Below are 20,053 nucleotides of genomic sequence, written 5' to 3' on the forward strand. Positions count from 1 at the left end.
TGGGTGGCGTACATCGGGTATTAAGGGCCGCTTGCTAAATGGATTGTGTGGACAGCAGCCGCGGTCCGTGCAGGTAACAGTGGTGGGGCCTTGTAAGGGGGGAATCCGAGGGACCATGCATAGGGAAGATTAATTATTTATTTAATTTTCCCTCTGTATCGTCCCTTGGAATCCCCCCTTACACGGCCCCTCCGCCCCATTGCTGTTACCTGCATGGACCGCGGCTGGTGGACAGGCTGGGGAACTGGGGGATTTGCTGCACTTGGTTGGGCTATTGATGTCAAACATACTGATTTTGTTTTATGCCACATGTACAGTCTTGGGCGCAAATGTCGAGGTGGGATCTCCTGTACTCTGTGTCATTCATTATTAATGTATGACCGTCTCTGTGTTGCTGAGCATCTGTTTAGTAAAAATATTTACTACAAAAAAAGTTTAAAGAAATATTCTGTTATCCAGGACTAAGGCCTTCATTAAAGGTATGGCGGCTGTCCATGTTTTAGTTCATGCTTCACCAATGGTAGCAGAGGGAGGTACTGCACTACTACCCTGATGGAAGACCACCCACCAGTGTTGGAAGTCACCGCCAGGCAGGCAGAGAGCTTTGTACCTTCAGCAGAAAGCACAGAGCTCTCCACCTTAGGGCACTAACACTTTGCAGAGAGGGCCTTAGGTTTAATGCACCACTCAGAAAAGTTTATTTTATTTCAATACCAAAACTCCCAAAGCGAATGCTTGTTATTACAAAAAATATGAAAAGTCCATAACACTAAGGGCCCTATTACGAGTCTGGTGGCACGAGGACCTTCACACTCGTGGTGGCGCGGCGAGGGCAGATCCAGCCCCCGCCGCATCGGCGGTCCAATCATCCAATTATGACCTGGGTAGTCGGACCGCCCTGAGACCTGAATAATAGTCTGTTTTAAGCCAATCTAGGTATGACTATGAATACTTTTGAAATCCTGCTGGCTCAGGGTGTGAGCATCACTTTTCTTCAAATGTACTTATCTCAAACTGAAGCTGCTCTCATTGCAAAGAGCAGTGGTGCAGTTCATCCATGCAGCCGGTGGCAGGCACCCCTAGGCCGCCATTTGGTGGCCTTGCACCCATAGGGGCCCTGCTGTGGGACCCCAAAGACAGATTCCCAAAGCCTTTCCGGAACAGAAATGCAGTGGGAATCTTCCATCGGAATCCTTCAGCCGGAAAGAGCTGCTTGAGGGATTGATGGAGGATTTCCGAATGGAAGCTGGGCTCTCCGAGCCTGTCGGAGGCTATTTGGAAATCTTTTTCAGATTCCTTTCTGACTGACCCCATCAAAATGGGTAGGTCGGAAAAGAATCAGAACGGGCAAGTCTCATGCGGTCGGAACAGCTCCGACCGACCGCATCGGAATCTGCCGCTTAGTGTTGGGGTTTTAATATTGTCAGTTAATTGCTCTTTTAGTGCCTCCAGTGCAGGTTGGTGGTCTTTTGTAACGTACTTTCCAAATAAACCTGCTTGGAACTATGTCTGGAGTGTCGTTTGTGACTCAGATCTTAACACGATATTATTTACCTTGCCCTCTGAATGGCCATCCTCGGAATTTCTGATTATTCTGTGCTAAAACATTCTTATGTCTGGCAGCAGATTTACTGTCAAAACCTGATGTAAACAGAACACAACATGCAGCATACCACATCAACAGAAAGGAGGTTTGGGTCCACGCTCTTCATTCTTGGGGGATGTTGACATTTTCTGACATTCCGTTTTGCATTGGTGAGGAGGAGAAAACGTAGTTCATCTGCAAACTCCTGTATCGACCTGCTGGCCCCATTTTAGCAGTGTCCTGTACAGCTGCTTACAGTGCATCGTCAGCCCTTTTCCTTGCACATATGCAGACATCCTCACAGCTCCGACCCGCTTCAGTGATGGTGTAGGACACAGTGGCGTAACGAAATTTGAGGGCCCCCCTTGCAAGGTATGTGGAGGGCCCCCCTCGGGGCTCAATCAGGAGCTCCCGGCCCGGAGCATTGTGCTGAGGGGGCCCCCTGGAGCTTGGGCCCCCCCACTCCGCAGGGGATGCAGGGGCCTGTGTTACGCCCCTGGTATGACACCACATCTTTGGCACATTTCATGCCCATCATTTTCTGGCACTGAATTGCGTCACTTCCTCTGGCGGCTGGATCCCCAAACATAAAGTCAGTAGTGTGGTGACTGATGACTGCAAAGCAAACTCTAAGCAGTGCTTAGTGGGAAAGGAACTCCCTATAAGCAGAGGTACCACATGCACTCCCACAATTCAATTCCTGATCACAGGCGCATCATCCTGTAATGTTTGTCAGTATCTGTTTAGTTATGATATTTGTATTGATTTTCTTTATGATATTTAGCTAATGTTTCTGGTATGTTGTGTAATTTTATGATATGTCTGATTATGCTTCAGATACGTCTTGCTCTGCTATTGCTGCTTACGTTTTATTTTGTTATGTTTCAGTTATGTACTGTCATGCTATTGGGGCATATCATTTTAGCTTACATTTTTGCTCTCAACAATGTTTCAAAGAAGTAGCATTTAAACACTTTCAGAACGTAGATGGTATAATAAATATAACTACAATCGCAATGAATCAATAAAAAGGAAGACAGTAAACCATGTAAAGACTGAAATCAACCAGCTTAATAAATAAATTGGCAATAGTATTTTTGCCAAGGAATAGCTCAGGTGCAAAGTGTGGAACAAGGTGAGCACAGGATGCAAGAGTGGTAGATAAAAAAAATTAATTTAAACAGAGAAATTGCAGTAGACTATTAAAATAGTTGCAGAGAATTGGAAGAAAATGTCTGTTCAAAAAATGATGCTCTGCAAGGAAGGCTTTTGAATCCGTCTTAAAAGGCCTTGTACGTGGATGGCATTTTGACCAGGATTACTGTAGGGTCAGCATCAGTACGAAGAGAAATCTGTGTCCCCAGCACAATAGTTTCTAGAATTGAACAAGAAAATTAGGTAAAAATAGATCTCAGAAAGGATGGCCAAAATTGGAGCTTACGTGGAATTTTCAATGACTGGGGTTCCATTATAATAAATTCTGGAAATTAAACATTAAAAATTAAAAGACAATATCTAGTAAATAAAAAGCAAGTGAGTGCAAAGGTGAAGGAGAAGAAAGCGACGCAAAGTATAGATGTACTAGTTGCAAACGTGGTCATTAAAGTTGCTATAAGTGATCCAAAATAGGATGCCTCATTTTATCAAATAGGCCAAACAGCTCAAAGGCGAAAGTGCAATTGCAAAACTTAAAAGTTCGACGAAAAGTCAGTGTCCGCCCCTTTTTTGCCATTTTATCTTGTGTAGCAACCAGTGAGAACTAGAGTGGTTCGGATCTCTGCCAAGTGGCATAGAAAGTGACCTGTCTCACTTCTTCAGATAACACCACTTCGCGCCTGCATGGATGTGAAAGCACAAACTTATGCTGTAATATTTTATTTAATGAATAATGCTTAATATTTATTCAGCCCAAGATGCTTTATTTAAAAGTCTTGTTTGTTTTTTTGTTGAGTTGTTTTTACTAAAGGGTATTTTAATATGTAAGCTTTTTCCCAGGACAAGCAAGCACTTTACATGGGACAGTGATACACATCGAGTTAGCTTTGTAAAAGGTGTTAATGGGTGTACTTACCTCCATTTGAAACAATCTTTGGCAAAGCCAATAAGCCTGGCTCATAACTAAAACTACAAGTAAGATCTATGAGCTTTTCCATCACTTCTAGCCTTGCCCCACTGGAGGAATGCAAGCTCCAAAAAAGTGACTAAGCCTGAAGGTAGAACTATTCAGTGGGCGAAGGTGCCAAAAGTATCCGACATGTGAAGGACCTTCGGTTGGGCACTAATTTTGAAACACTCCCACTGTGAGCTGTTCCATCAAAAGTCAACGGCTTGCCCGAAGGCTGTCTGGCCTTGTGGAATCTATCTCGTCACAGCTTTGCCCCGTTAAGTATTTTTGACTTCCATTTCAGAGACTAGGTCAGAAGGTAAAACATTTGACTGGGAATATCAGTAAATCAGGTGTAACCTCTAGTAGAGTTAGAATCCTGAGCATACATTTAGAATTTATGCGTCGATGGGGCTGGATCACAGGGTGTTATTTTGGGAATATTTGTATGTGCCTTCTGACACTTAACCCGTAATTACATGTGTTAGCAAGTACTTGGCTTACTTTCTGCTGTTAATTGCGTTGGTAATTTTCATATGTGACTGTTGTTTAGACGGTGCAATTCACCATAAAGCAGATTACATATTATTGCATAATGTAGAAATTACCTAAAAATAGTATAATTATCTTCAAAACATATGTGGTACAAGAGAGCTTTTACCATATCTGGGCATGGGAGAATTTTATTTCTAGTTTTATTTTCGAAGGAGAGCAATCTCAGCAAGTGACATTTCTATAATGTGCATACATTGCATAAATATAACGTAAAACATATATTTTACTATTTTACTTTCAGAGGAACATTTTATCAAGGGTACTTGTGCTCTAAGTGTGGAACTGGAGCCCACAAAGAATGTTTAGGAAGAGCAGAGAATTGTGGCAGAATTAATTCTGGAGGTAAGTCACTTTTATGACTTTAGTGCTGTTTTAATTGGAACACAAAATGTTGCAGGCATAATTAAGGTTTCATTTACACTTAATTTGTGTTTATTAAAAGTATACATATGCTTAAAATGACCATTTATTAGCACAATTAGGGAGCATTTAACATTCATGGACGTTTTTTTCTCATTACAAAAATAAGCTTAGAAATAATGAAGCATTCACCAGAAGACATTTGCCATTTCCTTCGATTGGTAAAATGTAGTGTTTGGTGTGCTCCCACGTTGTTCGCGGAGTTATGCCACATAGACACTGTATTTGAAATTCATAATGCATATTACAAATTACCGAAGTTCAAATTCTAGAAGGATCTCCTTGAATTGGCCACTAAATGCAAGTCAAATTGAAGATTGCAAACTTGCACATTTTGAGGCCCATTAGTATCTCGGGCTGATCACCACCACCTGCATGGCGGTGGCGATCTGCCCGAAATCCGTCCCCGCCCGCCACCCATTTACCCCCCGCCAAATTACTATGGCGGGGGAACGTGGCGGACGGAAAGACCGTCCGCCGCTTTTTCGCCCAGTCAACAAGTCGACCGGGCGGAAAAGAGTTTAATATGGTGGCGGTGTCTGTGAGACACAGCCAGCCATATTACTATGGGCACGGAAACATGCCTTTCCGTGGCGGCATTGCCGCCACAGAAATGCATGCGGGAATTGCTTGCGGGGGCCCTTTGCGGGCCCCCAGGGACTCTGGGGGGTGGGGGTGCACATAGGTACCCCCCTGCATTTCAATAGACAACGTGGCAGGCACCGCACGGTGCCTGCCACGTTGTGCATTGGAATGTGCGACATGCATTTCAGCACCGCCCACCGCAATGTTAAATATGCGGAATGCGCCCGCCACTGTGGCAGGCGCATCCTAATTACATCCTAATTGCCCCCACGGGACCCCCGCCCTTATGGCGGGCGGTCCCTCTTCACGTCGGGTGCCCTAAGTTCTTCCCTCTTCGTCGTCTCGATATTTGGTTTATGTTTAATCGGAAAACACAGCATAGGACAGCACATAGCATACACAGGGATGATACTCCATGCACAGAATGGCTAAGTCTATGTACTGGAATGACTTAATCAACGCTGTCTTCGCCGTTGTGACGTCCATGTCAATTATAAAGACAACACTTTGGCGTGCTGACGTCAGTTCTTTTTCTTACGCCCCAGGCAGTGTAGATTCGTGAAGAGATCTACCCTTTTTCACTTTTTGACAGGCTTTTTTTCCGATGTTTTCGACATTTTGTCGAATGTATTTTGGTGTGTATGTTTCCAACATGTCCAAGAAGACTTCCAGATTCAAGCTGCACGGCACCTGCCACCGCTCCATGTCCATGATTGATCCACACTTGGTGTGTCTTTGGTGCCTCGAGCGCAACCACGACTTAAAGTTGTACTCTGACTGCCAGGCCATGGCTCCGAAAGTTTTGAGGGAGTGGTCTCTAAAGCTGCTTGTGGCCCATCGCTCAGCACCGTGTCATTCGCCCCGGTCAAGAGGAAGGTCCTGGCACCGCTCTGGGAGCCCCAAATCTTCGCCTTCCCACTCTAAGTCTTAGAGTCGGTCAGGTAAGAAGCACAAGAAACATAAGAAGTCGAAGCGTGCTTTGACTTCTCCCTGTCCCTCAGCTTACACGATGGACGAGCCTTGTTTCTCGGAACCTGCGCCTTGGCCAGCTCCGCTCTTTCCAATCTTAATGGAGTGACCCCCTTCTAGCTCAAGGAGTTTTATGATGCCAGGCGCCTCATATTTTAGTGGCCTGACTCTACCAGCGTGTCTTTGGTCCCTGAATGCTCAGAGGGGGCTCCATCAGATTCCGTGCCAGTGGCTTTGCTCCTGCACCAATGCCCCCCTTGGATCTGGACTGACGCCAGTGTACATTTGCTATCACCCCAGCACCCGACATGACGTCGATACTCCCGGCGCCGCAGACGCCCACCGGTGGTGCCACCCCCTTCTTATCCACGATAATCCAAAGCCGGATCGGCGCCCATCAGCGATGATACCGGCACCAATAGAACTGTTGGGTTCAGGGTCATTTCCTCAGTCCTATTCTGAAGGGCTAGGAATGGAGGAAGATTGGGAGGGGTCGCTGGACCCTTTACAAGACCAGCATTACCACGACATGGACTGATGTGGGGAATTGGGTGAGAACAGCGGACTGGATACCTCTCCAGATTCTGGCCAGTTTTTCTCCCACGTCCCTTGCTACGGAGGAGAGAGCATCATGCTATATAGTGATGCGAAGGGCAGCTGAGGTCCAGGGCCTTGAGCTCCCTTCTGTGGCAGTCAAGATGAACATCTTGATGGAAGTCCTGCAGCCTGGTGTCTCCTTATCGGAACCCTTGCTGCCTTTCAATGAGGCCTTAACTCATGTCCTACTGGGCACCTGGTCCGCCATCGCCCTGCACCTGGTCCACCCTTCTTTCCTCAGCAACCACCCTATCACCAAAGCTTGGTGGTCCAAGCCTCTACTTCCCAAGGTGTGTTCCCTTCTGCACCCCCGGATAGGGAATCCAAGAGGCTGGATAGTTGGGGTAAGAGAATGTTTTCTTCTTTCTTTCATCTAGCCTTGCATTGCGGTGGGTGAACACCACATGCTTATTTGGACTTTATTCCCACCCTTTGTGGGAAATGGTTGCGCAAGTGCTGCCACAGGTCCTAGAGGAGTCCCTAGCCATCCTCTATTAAGCGTTATCTGACGGGAGAGATTTAGCAAAGTTTACCATCCGTTGTGGCCTCGACACAACCGACTCACTGGGTAGAGCGATTTCAATGACAGTGGGTGTTAGACGTCACGCCTGGTTGAGGACTTCTGGCTTTTCGGGGGATGTCCAGGCCTCCTTCATGGACATGCCCTTTGATGGCATCCGTCTCTTCGGAGACAAGGCAGACATGGCACTGGAGCACTTTAAGGACTTCCAGGCTGCAGCTGAGTCCTTAGGCCTCTCAGTTGCCACTTATCCCTAGTCTGCCTTTTGTCCCTTTCATGGCTACAGAAAGGGTTTTCAGCCGCACCATCCATACCCCAGCCACAAGATCATGCAAGTTCAGCAACTTTGGCACTGCCATTATCATGGCCTGTTACAACCATGTGAGCCAGGCATCCTGAAGTTGGATCAGTCTACCACCCCCCTGCAACTTGAGCCTCCAAACCTTCCTAGTCCAGCCCTTCAAGAACTGGGTGGCCATTTGGTGGCAGGATCAGCCATCACTTCCACCACTGACAGGACATCACGTCTGGTAAATAGGATCTTCAGGTAGTCCAAAGGGGCTACTCCCTCCCTTTCAAGACTATCCCACCCTCAATGCCTCCAATTTACGATTGGCCGATGGAAGATCACCTGACTTTGATGCAGGAGGAAGTCATGGCTCTCTTAGCCAAGGGAGCCATAGAGAGGGTTCCGGAGCCAGATGCATGCTGCGGTCGCTATTCACACTATGCTCTGCTCCAGAAAAAGAAAAAGGGCCTGCACCCTAAACTAGATCTGCGAATCCTCAACTACTTCCTCAAAAAGGAAAAGTTCAAGATGCTCACTCTGGCTCAGGTCTTGTCTGCCCTGGAGACTAGATGGTAGCGTTGGATTTTCAGGACGCCCATTTCCACATTGCCATCCTGCCTGCCTATTGACACTACCTGTGGTTTACGGTAGGCCACGCGCACTTTCAGTTCACCGTAGTCTCCTGTGGCCTTACCAGTGCCCCTTGGATGTTTGCCTAGGTGGTGGCAGTAGTCGCAGCTTATCTGCACAGATCAGGGGTTCCAGGCTTCCTCTATCTTGACGTCCGGCTGTTGAAAGAGAGTTTGCCCTAGGCGGTCGTCTCCCACCTCCAGACTACGGCAAAGCTACTGCATTTACTGGGGTTCTCTATCAAAGTGCGGAATTCCCACCTGAGTACCTCTCAGATACTCCTTTTCAATGGAGCTGTTCTGGACACTGTGCAGGTTCGGGCCTATTTTCCAAATGGTGAGTCAAGGATATTCAGGCTATGATGCTGATGTTTCAGCCTCTATCCTCGATTTCGGTGAGAATAACTCTGAGCTCATCTGTTGGGCCTCCTAGCCTGCTGCATTCTGCAAGTGACACATGACAGATGGCATACGCAGGCTCTGCAGTGGGACTCGAAGTTCCAGTGGGCGCAGCATCAGGGGAATCTCTCTGATATGGTCCCGATATCAGAGAGAACTGCACAGGATCTGCAATGGTGGCTAACAGACCATGATTGGTTCAGCGGCAGTTCCCTCTCCCTACCCCCTGGGATGGGGATATGTTGTGACTTGAATTTTTACTATGCATCCTTTCCCTTAGTTACCTGTTCCCTGCTGCTCAGCCTATATGGATGTGATGTTGTGGAATGCTGGAGAGCTTGGTGAGGTAATGGAATGCTGAAGTGCCTGGTGTGGTTGAGAGAGAGTCAGTTGCAGTGTGTGGGCTGTGCAGCAAGAAGACTGCTCCTGGTGGAGCTAAACTCATTATCTGAAACTTACCATCTTATTTCCCTGTAACTAAGTCTTAATAAAACTTCTTTATAAAATCTACTCTATGGCTACCTTGACTTTCTTTACATTACAACAGGCGGCCATCTGGAAGAGGGGGCGATCAGAGGACTCTGGTCTCTGGTGGAATCCGGACTTCACATCAACTTGCTGGAGCTCCAAGAAATTTGCTTGGCAATGAAAGGCTTTTTCTTCAGTCAAAGAAAAGCTGGTACAAGTGTTCACTTACAACACCACTGCTATGTGGTACTGTAACAAACAGGGTGGGGTGGGGTTGTAAGCCCTTTGTCAAGAAGCCCTGCGTCTCTGGGTGTGGCTGGAACAGCAGGGCATATCCCTGGTGGTTCAACACCTGGCAGGTTCTCTGAATGCCAGAATGGACAAACTCAGCCGTTGGTGCCTAGCAGATCGCGAATGGTGTCTCCATCCGGAGGTGATGCAGGGTCTCTTTAGACAGTGGGGAGAGCCTTGATTAGATCTGTTTGCCTCCACCTAGAGCGCGCAATGTCAGCAGTTTTCAACGCTGGAGTTTCCAAGGCAGCACTTGCTCGGCGACACTTTTCATGTTGAATGAAGCTCAGGCCTCCTGTACGTCTTTCTGCCAATACCACTCGTGTCCAGAATGCTCAGGAAGGTCAGGAGTGACCAGGCCCAAGTCATTCTTGTGGCTGCGGACGGGGCAAGGAGAGTCGGGTATCCCTAGCTTCTCCAACTGAGCATTGATCTTCCTATCAGGCTGCCCCTTCGGGAGGAGTATCTGTCGCAGCTGCAGGGTAGGGTCCTCCACCCAAACCTGTCAGCTCTACGCCTTCTTGCATGGAGATTGAGCAGCGGCAGTTGATAGCATTTGACTTTCCCACTATGAAGACGGTGTGCGCCAACTGATGGCACCAATTTGTTAAGTATTGTACAGAAAGATCTATTGATTCTCTTTCTGCTTTCCTCTCTCAAGTCCTTCTCTTTATTTTGACCCTTGCTCAGCAGTGCTCTGCTCTGGGTACTCTCAAAGGGTATTTCTTGGCCCAGTCTGCATTTTTATGTCTGCCAGACAAACCTTTTTTATTTAAATCCCAAATTGTTAGGAGATTTTTTAAGGGGCTTGTACATATGTTCCCTCCTTCCCCTTTCATAATACCTCAGTAGTATCTTAATTTGGTTCTCACCATCCTGATGTGTGCTCCATTCAAACCTATGCACAACTGCCCCCTCTGGCTACTTACCATCAAAACAGCCTTTTTCGTGTCAATAAATTCTGCCAGGACGGTGATAAATTGCAGGCTCTGTTAGCCAAGCCTCCTTACCTCACCCCTGATAAGTTGGTGCTTTGCATTAGGGCCTCTTTCTTACCAAAAGTGGTAACACCTTTCCATACTGTGTCTGGACCCAAAAAAGAGTGTTGTTATTTTACCTTGACCGCACTAAAGAATTCCAGGTGGATGACTAACTCTTTGTAGGGTACGCTGGATCAAAGAAGAGTTGTGGGGTGCAGAAGAGGACTATCTCACACTTGGTCATCCTCTGCATCAAAATTTGCTACGCTCTGGCCAAAAAGCAGCGTCCTGAAGGCTTAAGGGCTCATTCCAGCTGAGCTAAGGCTGATGCGATGGTGTTGCAACATGGTGTTCCAGTCCTCAACATTTGTCAGGCAGCAACCCGGGCATCCCTGCACACATTTGCAAAACACTACTGCCTGGACAGTCAAGTCCAAAGGGATGATCTTTTTGGCGGCTATGTCCTGCAGGACTTCCTGGTCTAAACTTGTCCACATTCCCTCCTCCAGGGGTGGTATTGCTTGAGTATCTAATCAAAGCGAAGGAACCTGCGGCTGAATGTCTCTATCAGATGGAAAAGTTACTTTCCTTTGGTAAGATTAAACTAAAAATCAAATCCTTAAGACCCATAACATACTAACGCATTGCTGTAATGCAACCATGATGTTATATTCCATCACTCCAAGATGGCGCCTAACAACCAAGGCGATACTGACAAATTAAAGGCAAGTCTCTCCTCTAGTTAAAATGACGTTCTAGCAAAACGCCTTTATACCTTACTTGATCAGGCAAGTGATTAGACCAATGATCTGTGGTGTGCTGACTTGAAAATGTAAGTAAATAAGACCGCATACCTTCGGCCCTTTATATTCTCAGTGCTGCCACAAATTGATCTATCGTTTCATTATGTGTTTGTGCTCGAGAGAAAAACTTGTGTCATTCAACAACTATGCTAACCTTTTTATCAAAAGTTTCCTCTAACGCTCTCAGCGCATTATCATACATATCATCATCATCAGTATCTGAAACTGCATCCACATTTCTTTCCTCTATTGGAAGCATTTTCAACACCTTCCTGCCCTCAATGCCCAAACTGTGCTTAAAAACTGCCAGTTTCCTTTTAGCTATGTATACATCATCGCCAATTGCTTCCAAACATGTTGTAAAAGCATCCTTCGAATCCTCCCAACTCATGCATGGCTGACCTGGGGTGTCCAAGAATGTTGGTGGTGGAGGTATACTTTGAGAAGACATTATGTGTTAGATCAGTGATAAAATTACCCATGTTATGCACACTCACACAGAATATATCTTATTTAAATAGCTTTTAAAAAGTTTCTGTACATTAATAGCACAAATTGATGAAACGCAGATCCATGTGATGGCTGTAAAATTTCGTGGAATGAATCTGCCACAGTAGTAATGCCACACAGAAATGAAGCACACGATGTGTTGCAGAAAGTACTTGCCATCGACAACCATCTCAACAAAACAGTAGCTTTGTTGATTCTGTAGTTGAACTCCTTCCTTGTTTAGCTAGGTTATCAAAGACGGTCGAGCTAATCACGTGGGTAACTGAGTTTGAGTTACAATGCGCCACACACATTACGCAGTCAATGGGGCATGCACATACCACTCACGCAGCTTTGACAACTTTGCTCAACTCCGCCAAATCCAGTTGAATTCCAGTTGCGAAGAGTTTTCACACAGCTGAGGTACATCACTCGAGGCTCAATCGTGCACCTGAACCCTCGCAACCTCATAACTGCGCGCACACCTCTCTGCCGCAACCTCAATAAATGTACCTTAAATGATTACGTTGCTGAATTTCCTCGGGGCAATTTTCTACGTCCTTCTTCACACTGGTAACTCCCTGCACACATTTCAGCCGATTTCTTACCAAAGGCTGCCAAACTTAAAAATGTTTTCTCCCACTACTCTGCTTGCTTCGTCTCCTCCGATCCCAAGCTCGTCACCACTTTTACAAAGTACAGGACAACGTAATGCAAGCAGTCTTTCTTATTTGAGAGAACAGTAACGACCCCTGGTGAAAAGGAGGTTCCCCACAACCGTCTGCCTTACTCAGCTTCATAGAATCCACATCCCGGATTCTAGAAGTGGAGCAGACGACTACCTATGAACCAGTTACCATGTTACAGTGACCATACAAAACATAACAATCTGCAGTTTCAAATGTATGAAGATAAGGTGCAGATTATTACTGACACTGACAGAATTTAAGGATGGGCTCTGACCTCCTGGCATTTTTTGAATTGCAAGAAGTCAAGATTCTCATAGTGAAGGATGGAAAGACAGACCCTGTTTTGTTTTGTTAGCCAGTTGTTGTTGGGCAGGTTTATGAGTTGCTTACTAAATCCATCTCGCTCTGATTTGTGTTTCATTCTAAACTCTCCTTTGAGCCATTACCCAGTGGTGATGTTGGTCAATTATGACCTGAAACGCTTATCACTCATATAACCACTTCTTCAAACTTAACAGTGGAAAAACATAGTTAAAAGAATTGTGAGGCCATTTTGTCAGGTTGCCCTTTGGTCTAGGAAGATGAGTGGTATGCCAAGGGTGCAGCATAGATGGCTTAATGTTCAGAATCTCGGTCTGCCAAAAAGGCTGTCTTTGGGGATGATATACAGACACAAGAGTGTGGAAATTAAAGCCCAAACCTTGCTGCACTAAAGTCCTGTGAGAGTATACCTGGATCATATCTGAACTATGGCAACTGGGTACTGTCTTGCAGGAGACTTGTGGGCACCACAGTAGCTTTGCATATGTGTACCAATCTTTAACAATTGCTTTGGCATTAGATAATTTGGCAGTTAACGGTCCTCACTTGTGGAATTCATATGCAATGGACCCTCCTTCCTCTAGCAAGAGCAAAGGTTTTAGAAGATAACTGAAGGTATTACTAACAGTGAGTGTTTCACTGTGGAAAACATCCTTTATCATTTTGATTTATGCGTGTGCCTTTAATTTTAGGAATAATGTGATTGCTTTTGTGTTCATTATGTTTATGATTGTTATTTGCTTGACTAGAACAGGTGTCATATTTGTTCCAGCTTGCTAAGAATATGAATTGAACTCCAAAGCATGTATGCAAATAGGATGTTTAAAGCCCAAGGCTTTCTAAAAGACAATGGATCCCTTCACAATGGAGCAGTGTTATTTGCGATTTACAGGCAAACTAAACAGAATTGAGGATAGTACTTTTATGCCCAACAGTGAGCAAAAATAAATGTAATCAGCGTATAACTGGTGATTCAAGGTATTTTAATGCTAAAGGTTGTTTTCTTTTGTTTATAGTCGCAAACCTTGTCTTCCTTTCTTTTCCGCAAGAAGACCTGCTTTGCAACAGTAATCTGCAAATACAAGAGTACAGTGTAGCAGGACTTTCATGGTTACTCCAGTGCTCATGATTGTGCTGTAAATGGCCCGGAGTGGCCAATTGTAGGCCGGGGAAGTCATTTAGGACCATCCTGGGAGGCACCCACTTAAGGTATCCTGGCATTGAAGATCATCAGAGTTCAGATTGAATTCTTTGTAGCACGTCCAGAGACACAGATCATGAAATCCAGTCAAGAAAGAGACATTGCTTTCTGTGGTTTATAACATGCTGATGAAGAGGGCCTTTTTAATGAATTTCTCAGGATGAACGGGGAGGATATGAGTTCCAGGTTCTGCCTTTTGGCCTTGGATCTGCACTAAGGGTATTTACAAAGATGATGCTTCTCTACCTCTTAAAGGGTGGCACGTCTTGCTATACCATGATCACTGGCTTTTCCATTCTCCTTCACGTGAGAAAGTCTTGGAAGGTCCAGAAGGAGTTCAGAGTTGTCTGCAACATGGGTTCATTGATGATTAGGAAGTGCAAGTGGATTTCTGCTTATGACATGGGATTCATAGTAGCACATCCTGGAATAGAAGTACGAATGGTGATCCTTCTAACAGAAAGAGCAGAGAGACTGTGGGTGTTTTTTCTTGATTGTTGTCTAGAAATTAAGCCCTGCATGACTGTGAGAAAAGGTACAGGGCCACATGGCATCTTTTGTGTTCTTGGCACATTACCCATGGCTACATTTTCGGACACTTAGTGAATTTACTAAAGTAATGGAACCTTGCTTCCCGGAATCTGAGAAGAAGAGTCCATTGACTATGCTAAAATGCCTACAGTTTCACTTGTGACTGAAACCAGAATCCATTAACAGAGGCCTTTCTCTTCATCTAGGTCTTACAAGGGTGGTGACTATAGATGCCAGTGAAAAGAGTGCTACTGTAATGGATTTTTTAGTAAAAGGCAGAGACGTACAAGAAGAGTCAAAGATCTTCAAATTGGAGCGAATTGTCTGCAGTTTTACATGCTCTCACTAATTTTCAAACCATTCTTTGGTCCTGCATGTCCTGATTCAGAAAAACAATTGATCGATCATGGCTTACATAAACGGACAAGGAGGGGCCAGGTTCACATCTCCTGATCTAGTAGCTGTGAAAATGGGAGTACGGCAGACCGTCATCTTTTTTTCTTGAAGGCTACACACGTAAGAGGACTGTACAAGATAATAGCAGACAATGTAAGCATCTTGTTACTCTGATCCCTAAGATATATCTCCTTCACCAAAGGTCTTCAGGATAATATGTCATTAAATCGGAGTACTTCTTTAGATCTTTTTGCAATTATTGGGAACAATTAACTTCACACATTCTGTTCTCATTTTCCTGCACCATGAGCTTGGAGAGTAGATGACCTAACTATAACTCATCCCCCTCATCCCTATGCATTTCATCCTATTCCTTTTACCCCTTGGAGTCCTGGAGAATTCAACAAGAAGCTTCAAAGGTGATAGTGATTTTTGACTTTGCAGAGCTTGTTTTCCTCTTCTGCAGTCCATGTCTCCTCCTTGGAAGAGTCCACTCTCTATTTCCTCTTTGAGTACCAGGGTGGCTTCCACTTTGCCTGTCTCTTTTGATATGGAAGTTGAGAGGATTTTGCTAGCTACAAATTAGGGGTATCCCGGTCAACTTAGCTGAAGCCATTCAAGCATCCGGACATCCTTCCACTCTAAAAACTTATCTTAAGCACTGGAAGAATTTTTCAGAGCTGGTGTTGTTTGAGATCTTTATCCCCTAATAACAAAAATATAGATCCTATTCTGTAATTTCTATACGAGGTATTTGAGAAAAATGTAGCAGTATCAACCCTTTAGGGCTCAATAGGCAGCAATCAGAGCTTTCTTTTAAAGAATGCTGGGGTGGGGGTGATGATGAAATTCTAGGTTTTAGAATCTTTCAGTATTTTTTTAAATTCCAGATCGTTGACACGTCATACACTTCCTGTATGGGATTTGCCCCTGGTTTTAAGATCTCTTCAGGGTGTACTTTTGAGCCCCTTTAACACTGGTGAGTTACAATTTTTGACTAAAACATCAGAATTAAGGATATTTCAGATTACAGGTAAGCAACCAAAACATTACAGACCAGCCAGCGCTTTCTTTCAAAGCAAAACTTTTTTCCTCAGCACTTCATACCGTGGAACCTCCAGATGAGCCTTCCCCTCACACAATGATGATGATGCTGTGCCTATAAAAGCAGAAATTACTGCATTAATATGCATTGATGGCTGTAACAGGAAGTAACTACTTCGGCAGCTCTGTTAATTTGTAAACACTCTTCTGTGTACATTCTGAAATAGTGCCTGGAAAATACCACTCCAAGCCTGGAATATGGTAAATCATTTTCAGCTTTGCTTTTGTGATGCCTGTCAAGGACAAACAGGGCAAATGTGCAGTATTTGCGCAAAAGTAATTAACCAAAGCCCACGGCGCTTTAAACTAAGTACAACCGGTTTTAGTTTGTGGAGTAAAACAGTATCCCTGTGTCTCGCTGACGGGAAGAGTCGGCAATGACTGTTTTCATATTCACTTTTCCAACATTCACAATGTCACATTTTAATTTTCTTTCAGAGTCGGGCACACAGAAATACGAGGTGAGTGAACTGCGAGCTCTTCTTCGAGTCATTTGTTTGGTTTAATGTGTGCATGTTGTACATTCGTGGAACCGGTTACCTGCTGTCTGCATGAATTATTTAAAATCCGGTAAACCATCTACTGCATTGTACAGTGCAAGCTAATTGACAATATAGTTCATTTATGAGCCTGGCATAATAGGGGACAGACATTCCTAAGTTTTTCGTGGGCAGAGCCAGAGTGGTATCATTAAAAAGCTCTATAAAAGAAACGCACTTTTCTCTTTTGCAGTCTTGGCTACAAGAAAAACATTTTCAGTAAGCCTTTGAATATAGCAACTTTTAATTTAATTTTTTCTGTGTATTTGGGAAGCGATTTCTACTTTTAAGATTTCTCCATCAATAATCATTAAGACTCACTTTAGTGCCCTAATTGACTGTTAAATGCCTATAAAATCGTTCATCGAATTACATATTATGCAGGACGAGTACTTACGGTGATTTTAGAGACCAAACATAACTTCTTGTAGCCTTGTTAAGTCAAAGTATGTTCCATGTTTTTTTTATTTTAAAAAGGCCATTCCTCCTTCCTATTCCTTCTATAAGAAGTTCGCAAGATTGACCCTTCAGAGAAAAGAAAATCATTCTTGTCGCCTAATCGAGCTCTGTTTCTTCAGCTTCTGCTTTTTAGAGATAGTCATTGCTCTCCCTTTATCCTAGTACGTGGGTTTGCAAACTCTTCTTTTTAGTTTTTAGTAATAAAGCGACGAATAGGCATACTGTTCTATACTGTACATACAAATCCCTCTTTCCTGCCCCTCAAAAGGGCAGTGAACACTTCCCTGGGCGTATTTCTGGAACCATTGATCTAAGAAATGTAATGCAGCACATTTATTTCAATTATAAAAGGTTATCTGCATCTCAATATCCCCAGTGCCCCTGTTATGAAATTGTAATGTTAGATGGTGGGCTGATTCTTTCTTATTCCTGCTGATCCACTTTCCCTCTCATCCCTCTAGCATTCACTCTACATTTTGCACCCAGTGACTACCCTCCAGCATATGATCTGTTCCCATCCATTTGAGAACTATATATCTCTTATCTAGCCATATTATCAATTCACTGCAAAAACCTAAGGTTACAGGGACATTATAGTTAGGTTCAGATTTCACTCGTACTTACTCCTCTTTGCTCCACCCCAGGTGTTGGTCTGGACGGGGATGTTAGTTAGCAAGCCCAATGATTAGGCATGTCACAATTTGTGAGTGAGGGCTGTTTTTTCGCACTAAGCACATGCCACTTGCACAAGATTGTATAGTTACATCCTCCACTCCTATGTGGGATGGTGGCCAAGGCCAATTAGGTGGAGCTGCAGTCTTTGGTGGGTACGTAGATTGCAAGGCGTTGGTTGAGGTACACAGGTCCGGCATCGTGTAGGGCTTTGTAGGCATATGTGAGGAGCTTGAAGGTGATTCTTTTGTTGACTGGGAGCCAGTGGAGGTCTCTCAGGTGGCTGTTGATGTGGCTCCAGCGGGGAAGGTTGAGGATGAGTCTAGCAGAGGCGTTCTGAATGTTCTGCAGTTTCTTGAGGAGTTTCTGGGTGATGCCGGTGTGGAGTGTGTTTCAGTAGTCGATTCTGATGAGTGTGAGGGTAACCGTCTTTCTGGACTCAGTGGGGATCCACCTGAAGATCTTTCGAAGCAGGCGTAACATGTGGAAGCAGGATGATGAGACGGTGTTGATCTGGCGATACATGTTGAGCGAGGAGTCCAGGATAATGCTGAGGTTTCATGTGTGGTTAGTGAGTGTGGGGGGGGTTCCAAGTGCTGCTGGCCACCAGGAGTCGTCCCTGGAAGAGGGGGTGGAGCCCATAATGAGAACTTCGGCCTTCTCTGAGTGTAGCTTGAGGCTGCTGTTCTTCATCCAGGTGGCGACAGCCTTCATCCTGTTGTGGAAGCTGTTCTTGGCGACTGTGGGTTCGTTGGTGAGGGAGAGAATCAGTTGGGTGCCATTGGCGTAGGAGTCAATGTTGAGTCTGTATTTCCTGACCATAGCTGTGAGTGGAGCCAGGTAGATGTTGAAAAGAGTTGATCTTTGTGGGTTCCGAATGGAACAGTGGTAGTATGACTCTGTGTTCAGCTGGTTAGGAAGGAGCGGATCCATTCCAGGGCTTTGTCACATGTGCCGGTGTCGTGGAGGCTTTGGCAGAGGGTGCGGTGAGAGATGGTATCGAAGGTAGCCAAGTGGTCCAGGAGGATGAGGGCTGCAGTTACGCCTCAGCTGAGGAGGGTGTGGACGTTGTCTGTGGTGGCAAGGAGGGTTTGTTGCTGTGGTTGCTTCGGAAACCAGATTTGAAGAGGTCCAGGATGTGTTTTGCTTCGATGAACTTGGAAAGTTGGGCATTGATGCCCTTCTCGATGACCTTTGCTGGGAAGGGGAGAAGAGAGTTGGGTCTAAAGTTCTTGAGGTCCGTCGGGTTGGCAGAAGGTTTCTTCAGCAAGGGGTTGATCTCTGCACGTTCCCAGTCTTCTGTGAAGGTGATGGAGTTGATGGAATGGTTGATGGTGCAGCAGAGTTCAATTGCGATGATGGTGCCGGCTCTGTTGAAGATGTGGTACGGGCAGGGGTCCGAGGGTGTTCCAGAGTGGATGCTCTTCATGATCTTGAGGGTGAGGGGAGTCCCGCTGAGTAGGGTCTGTTGGGGTACAGTGTTGTAGGGTGCAGTGGCTGCAGGTGTGGTGGGAGGGTCTTGGGTGTTGAGGCTGTCAAAGCTGTCATATATCTCCTTGTGGTGGAAGTAGGTGCTGAAGTTGTTGCAGAGGTCTTGGGAGGGTGGGATGTCTGCTGTTTCTGTGCTGGGTCTTGTGAATTCTTTGAACACAGCAAAAAGTTCTTTACTATTTAGTGCTTTGGCATTGATCCTTTCTTGTAGGGCTACTTTCTTTGTTGTTCTGATGACGTAGTGGTGTGCGGTAACAGTGGTCTTGAAGGCTGAGTGGTCTTCCGGGGTTTTGCCTCCTCCATCTCTTCTTGAGCCTCCACAGGTGCGTCCGGACTCATGAAGGGCGGGAGAGAACCTGCTGGCTTTCTTGGAGTGTTGCTTGCTTGGAGCTTTCTTCAGGGGAGCCGGAGTGTCGGGGCAGTCGGAGATCCATCGGTGGGGGTTGCGTGCTGAGGAATTAGCATCTGTGTATGTTGGTGGAGGGGTTTTGCTGAGGGAGCTGGTGAGCTGTTCTTCGGTGACCTTGTTCCAGCTTCTGCAAGGGTAGCAGTGTGCGTGGGGGTGTACGATGGGTTTGGTGAAGGAGAAGTGGATGCAGCATTGGTAGGTCCGCAGGAGCTTGATGGTGATGTCGTCACTGGCAGAGAAGATGAGGTCGAGGGTGTGTCCTGTTGAGTGGTTTGGGGAGGTGACCCGTTGCTTGAGTCCGATGGTGGTGAGGTTCTCCAGTAAACTTTGAGAGTGGACATTTGAGTGGCTGTATAGGTCAGTGACTGGGTGTATGAATGGCTGTATGTGTCTGAGTGAGTGTGTGAGTGGTTGTATGGGTCTATGAGTGGTTGTGTGAGTGGGTGTATGGGTCTGTGGGTGACTGTGTGAGTGGCTGTATGGGTCTGTGAGTGGCTGTGTGAGTGCTGTATGTGTCTGTGAGTGAATGTGTGTCTGTGTGGGTCAGTGAGTGGCTGT

At 45.5% G+C, this 20,053-nt stretch overlaps 1 protein-coding gene across 2 annotated transcripts in view; it reads left to right on the plus strand.

Annotated features, from left to right (window-relative positions):
• The window catches only part of VAV3 (vav guanine nucleotide exchange factor 3), a 1,147,877-nt gene that overhangs the window by 664,370 nt on the left and 463,454 nt on the right, over positions 1 to 20,053 (plus strand). For both annotated transcript variants that reach the window (XM_085602242.1, XM_085602243.1), the window contains exons 17-18: positions 4,486 to 4,586; positions 16,364 to 16,386. In XM_085602242.1, coding sequence (XP_085458368.1) covers positions 4,486 to 4,586; positions 16,364 to 16,386 — 124 coding nt within the window. The remainder of the gene's footprint in view (positions 1 to 4,485; positions 4,587 to 16,363; positions 16,387 to 20,053) is intronic.

The sequence above is a fragment of the Triturus cristatus genome, chromosome 4_2 (assembly GCF_964204655.1).
Source record: "Triturus cristatus chromosome 4_2, aTriCri1.1, whole genome shotgun sequence".
NCBI lineage: Eukaryota > Metazoa > Chordata > Amphibia > Caudata > Salamandridae > Triturus > Triturus cristatus.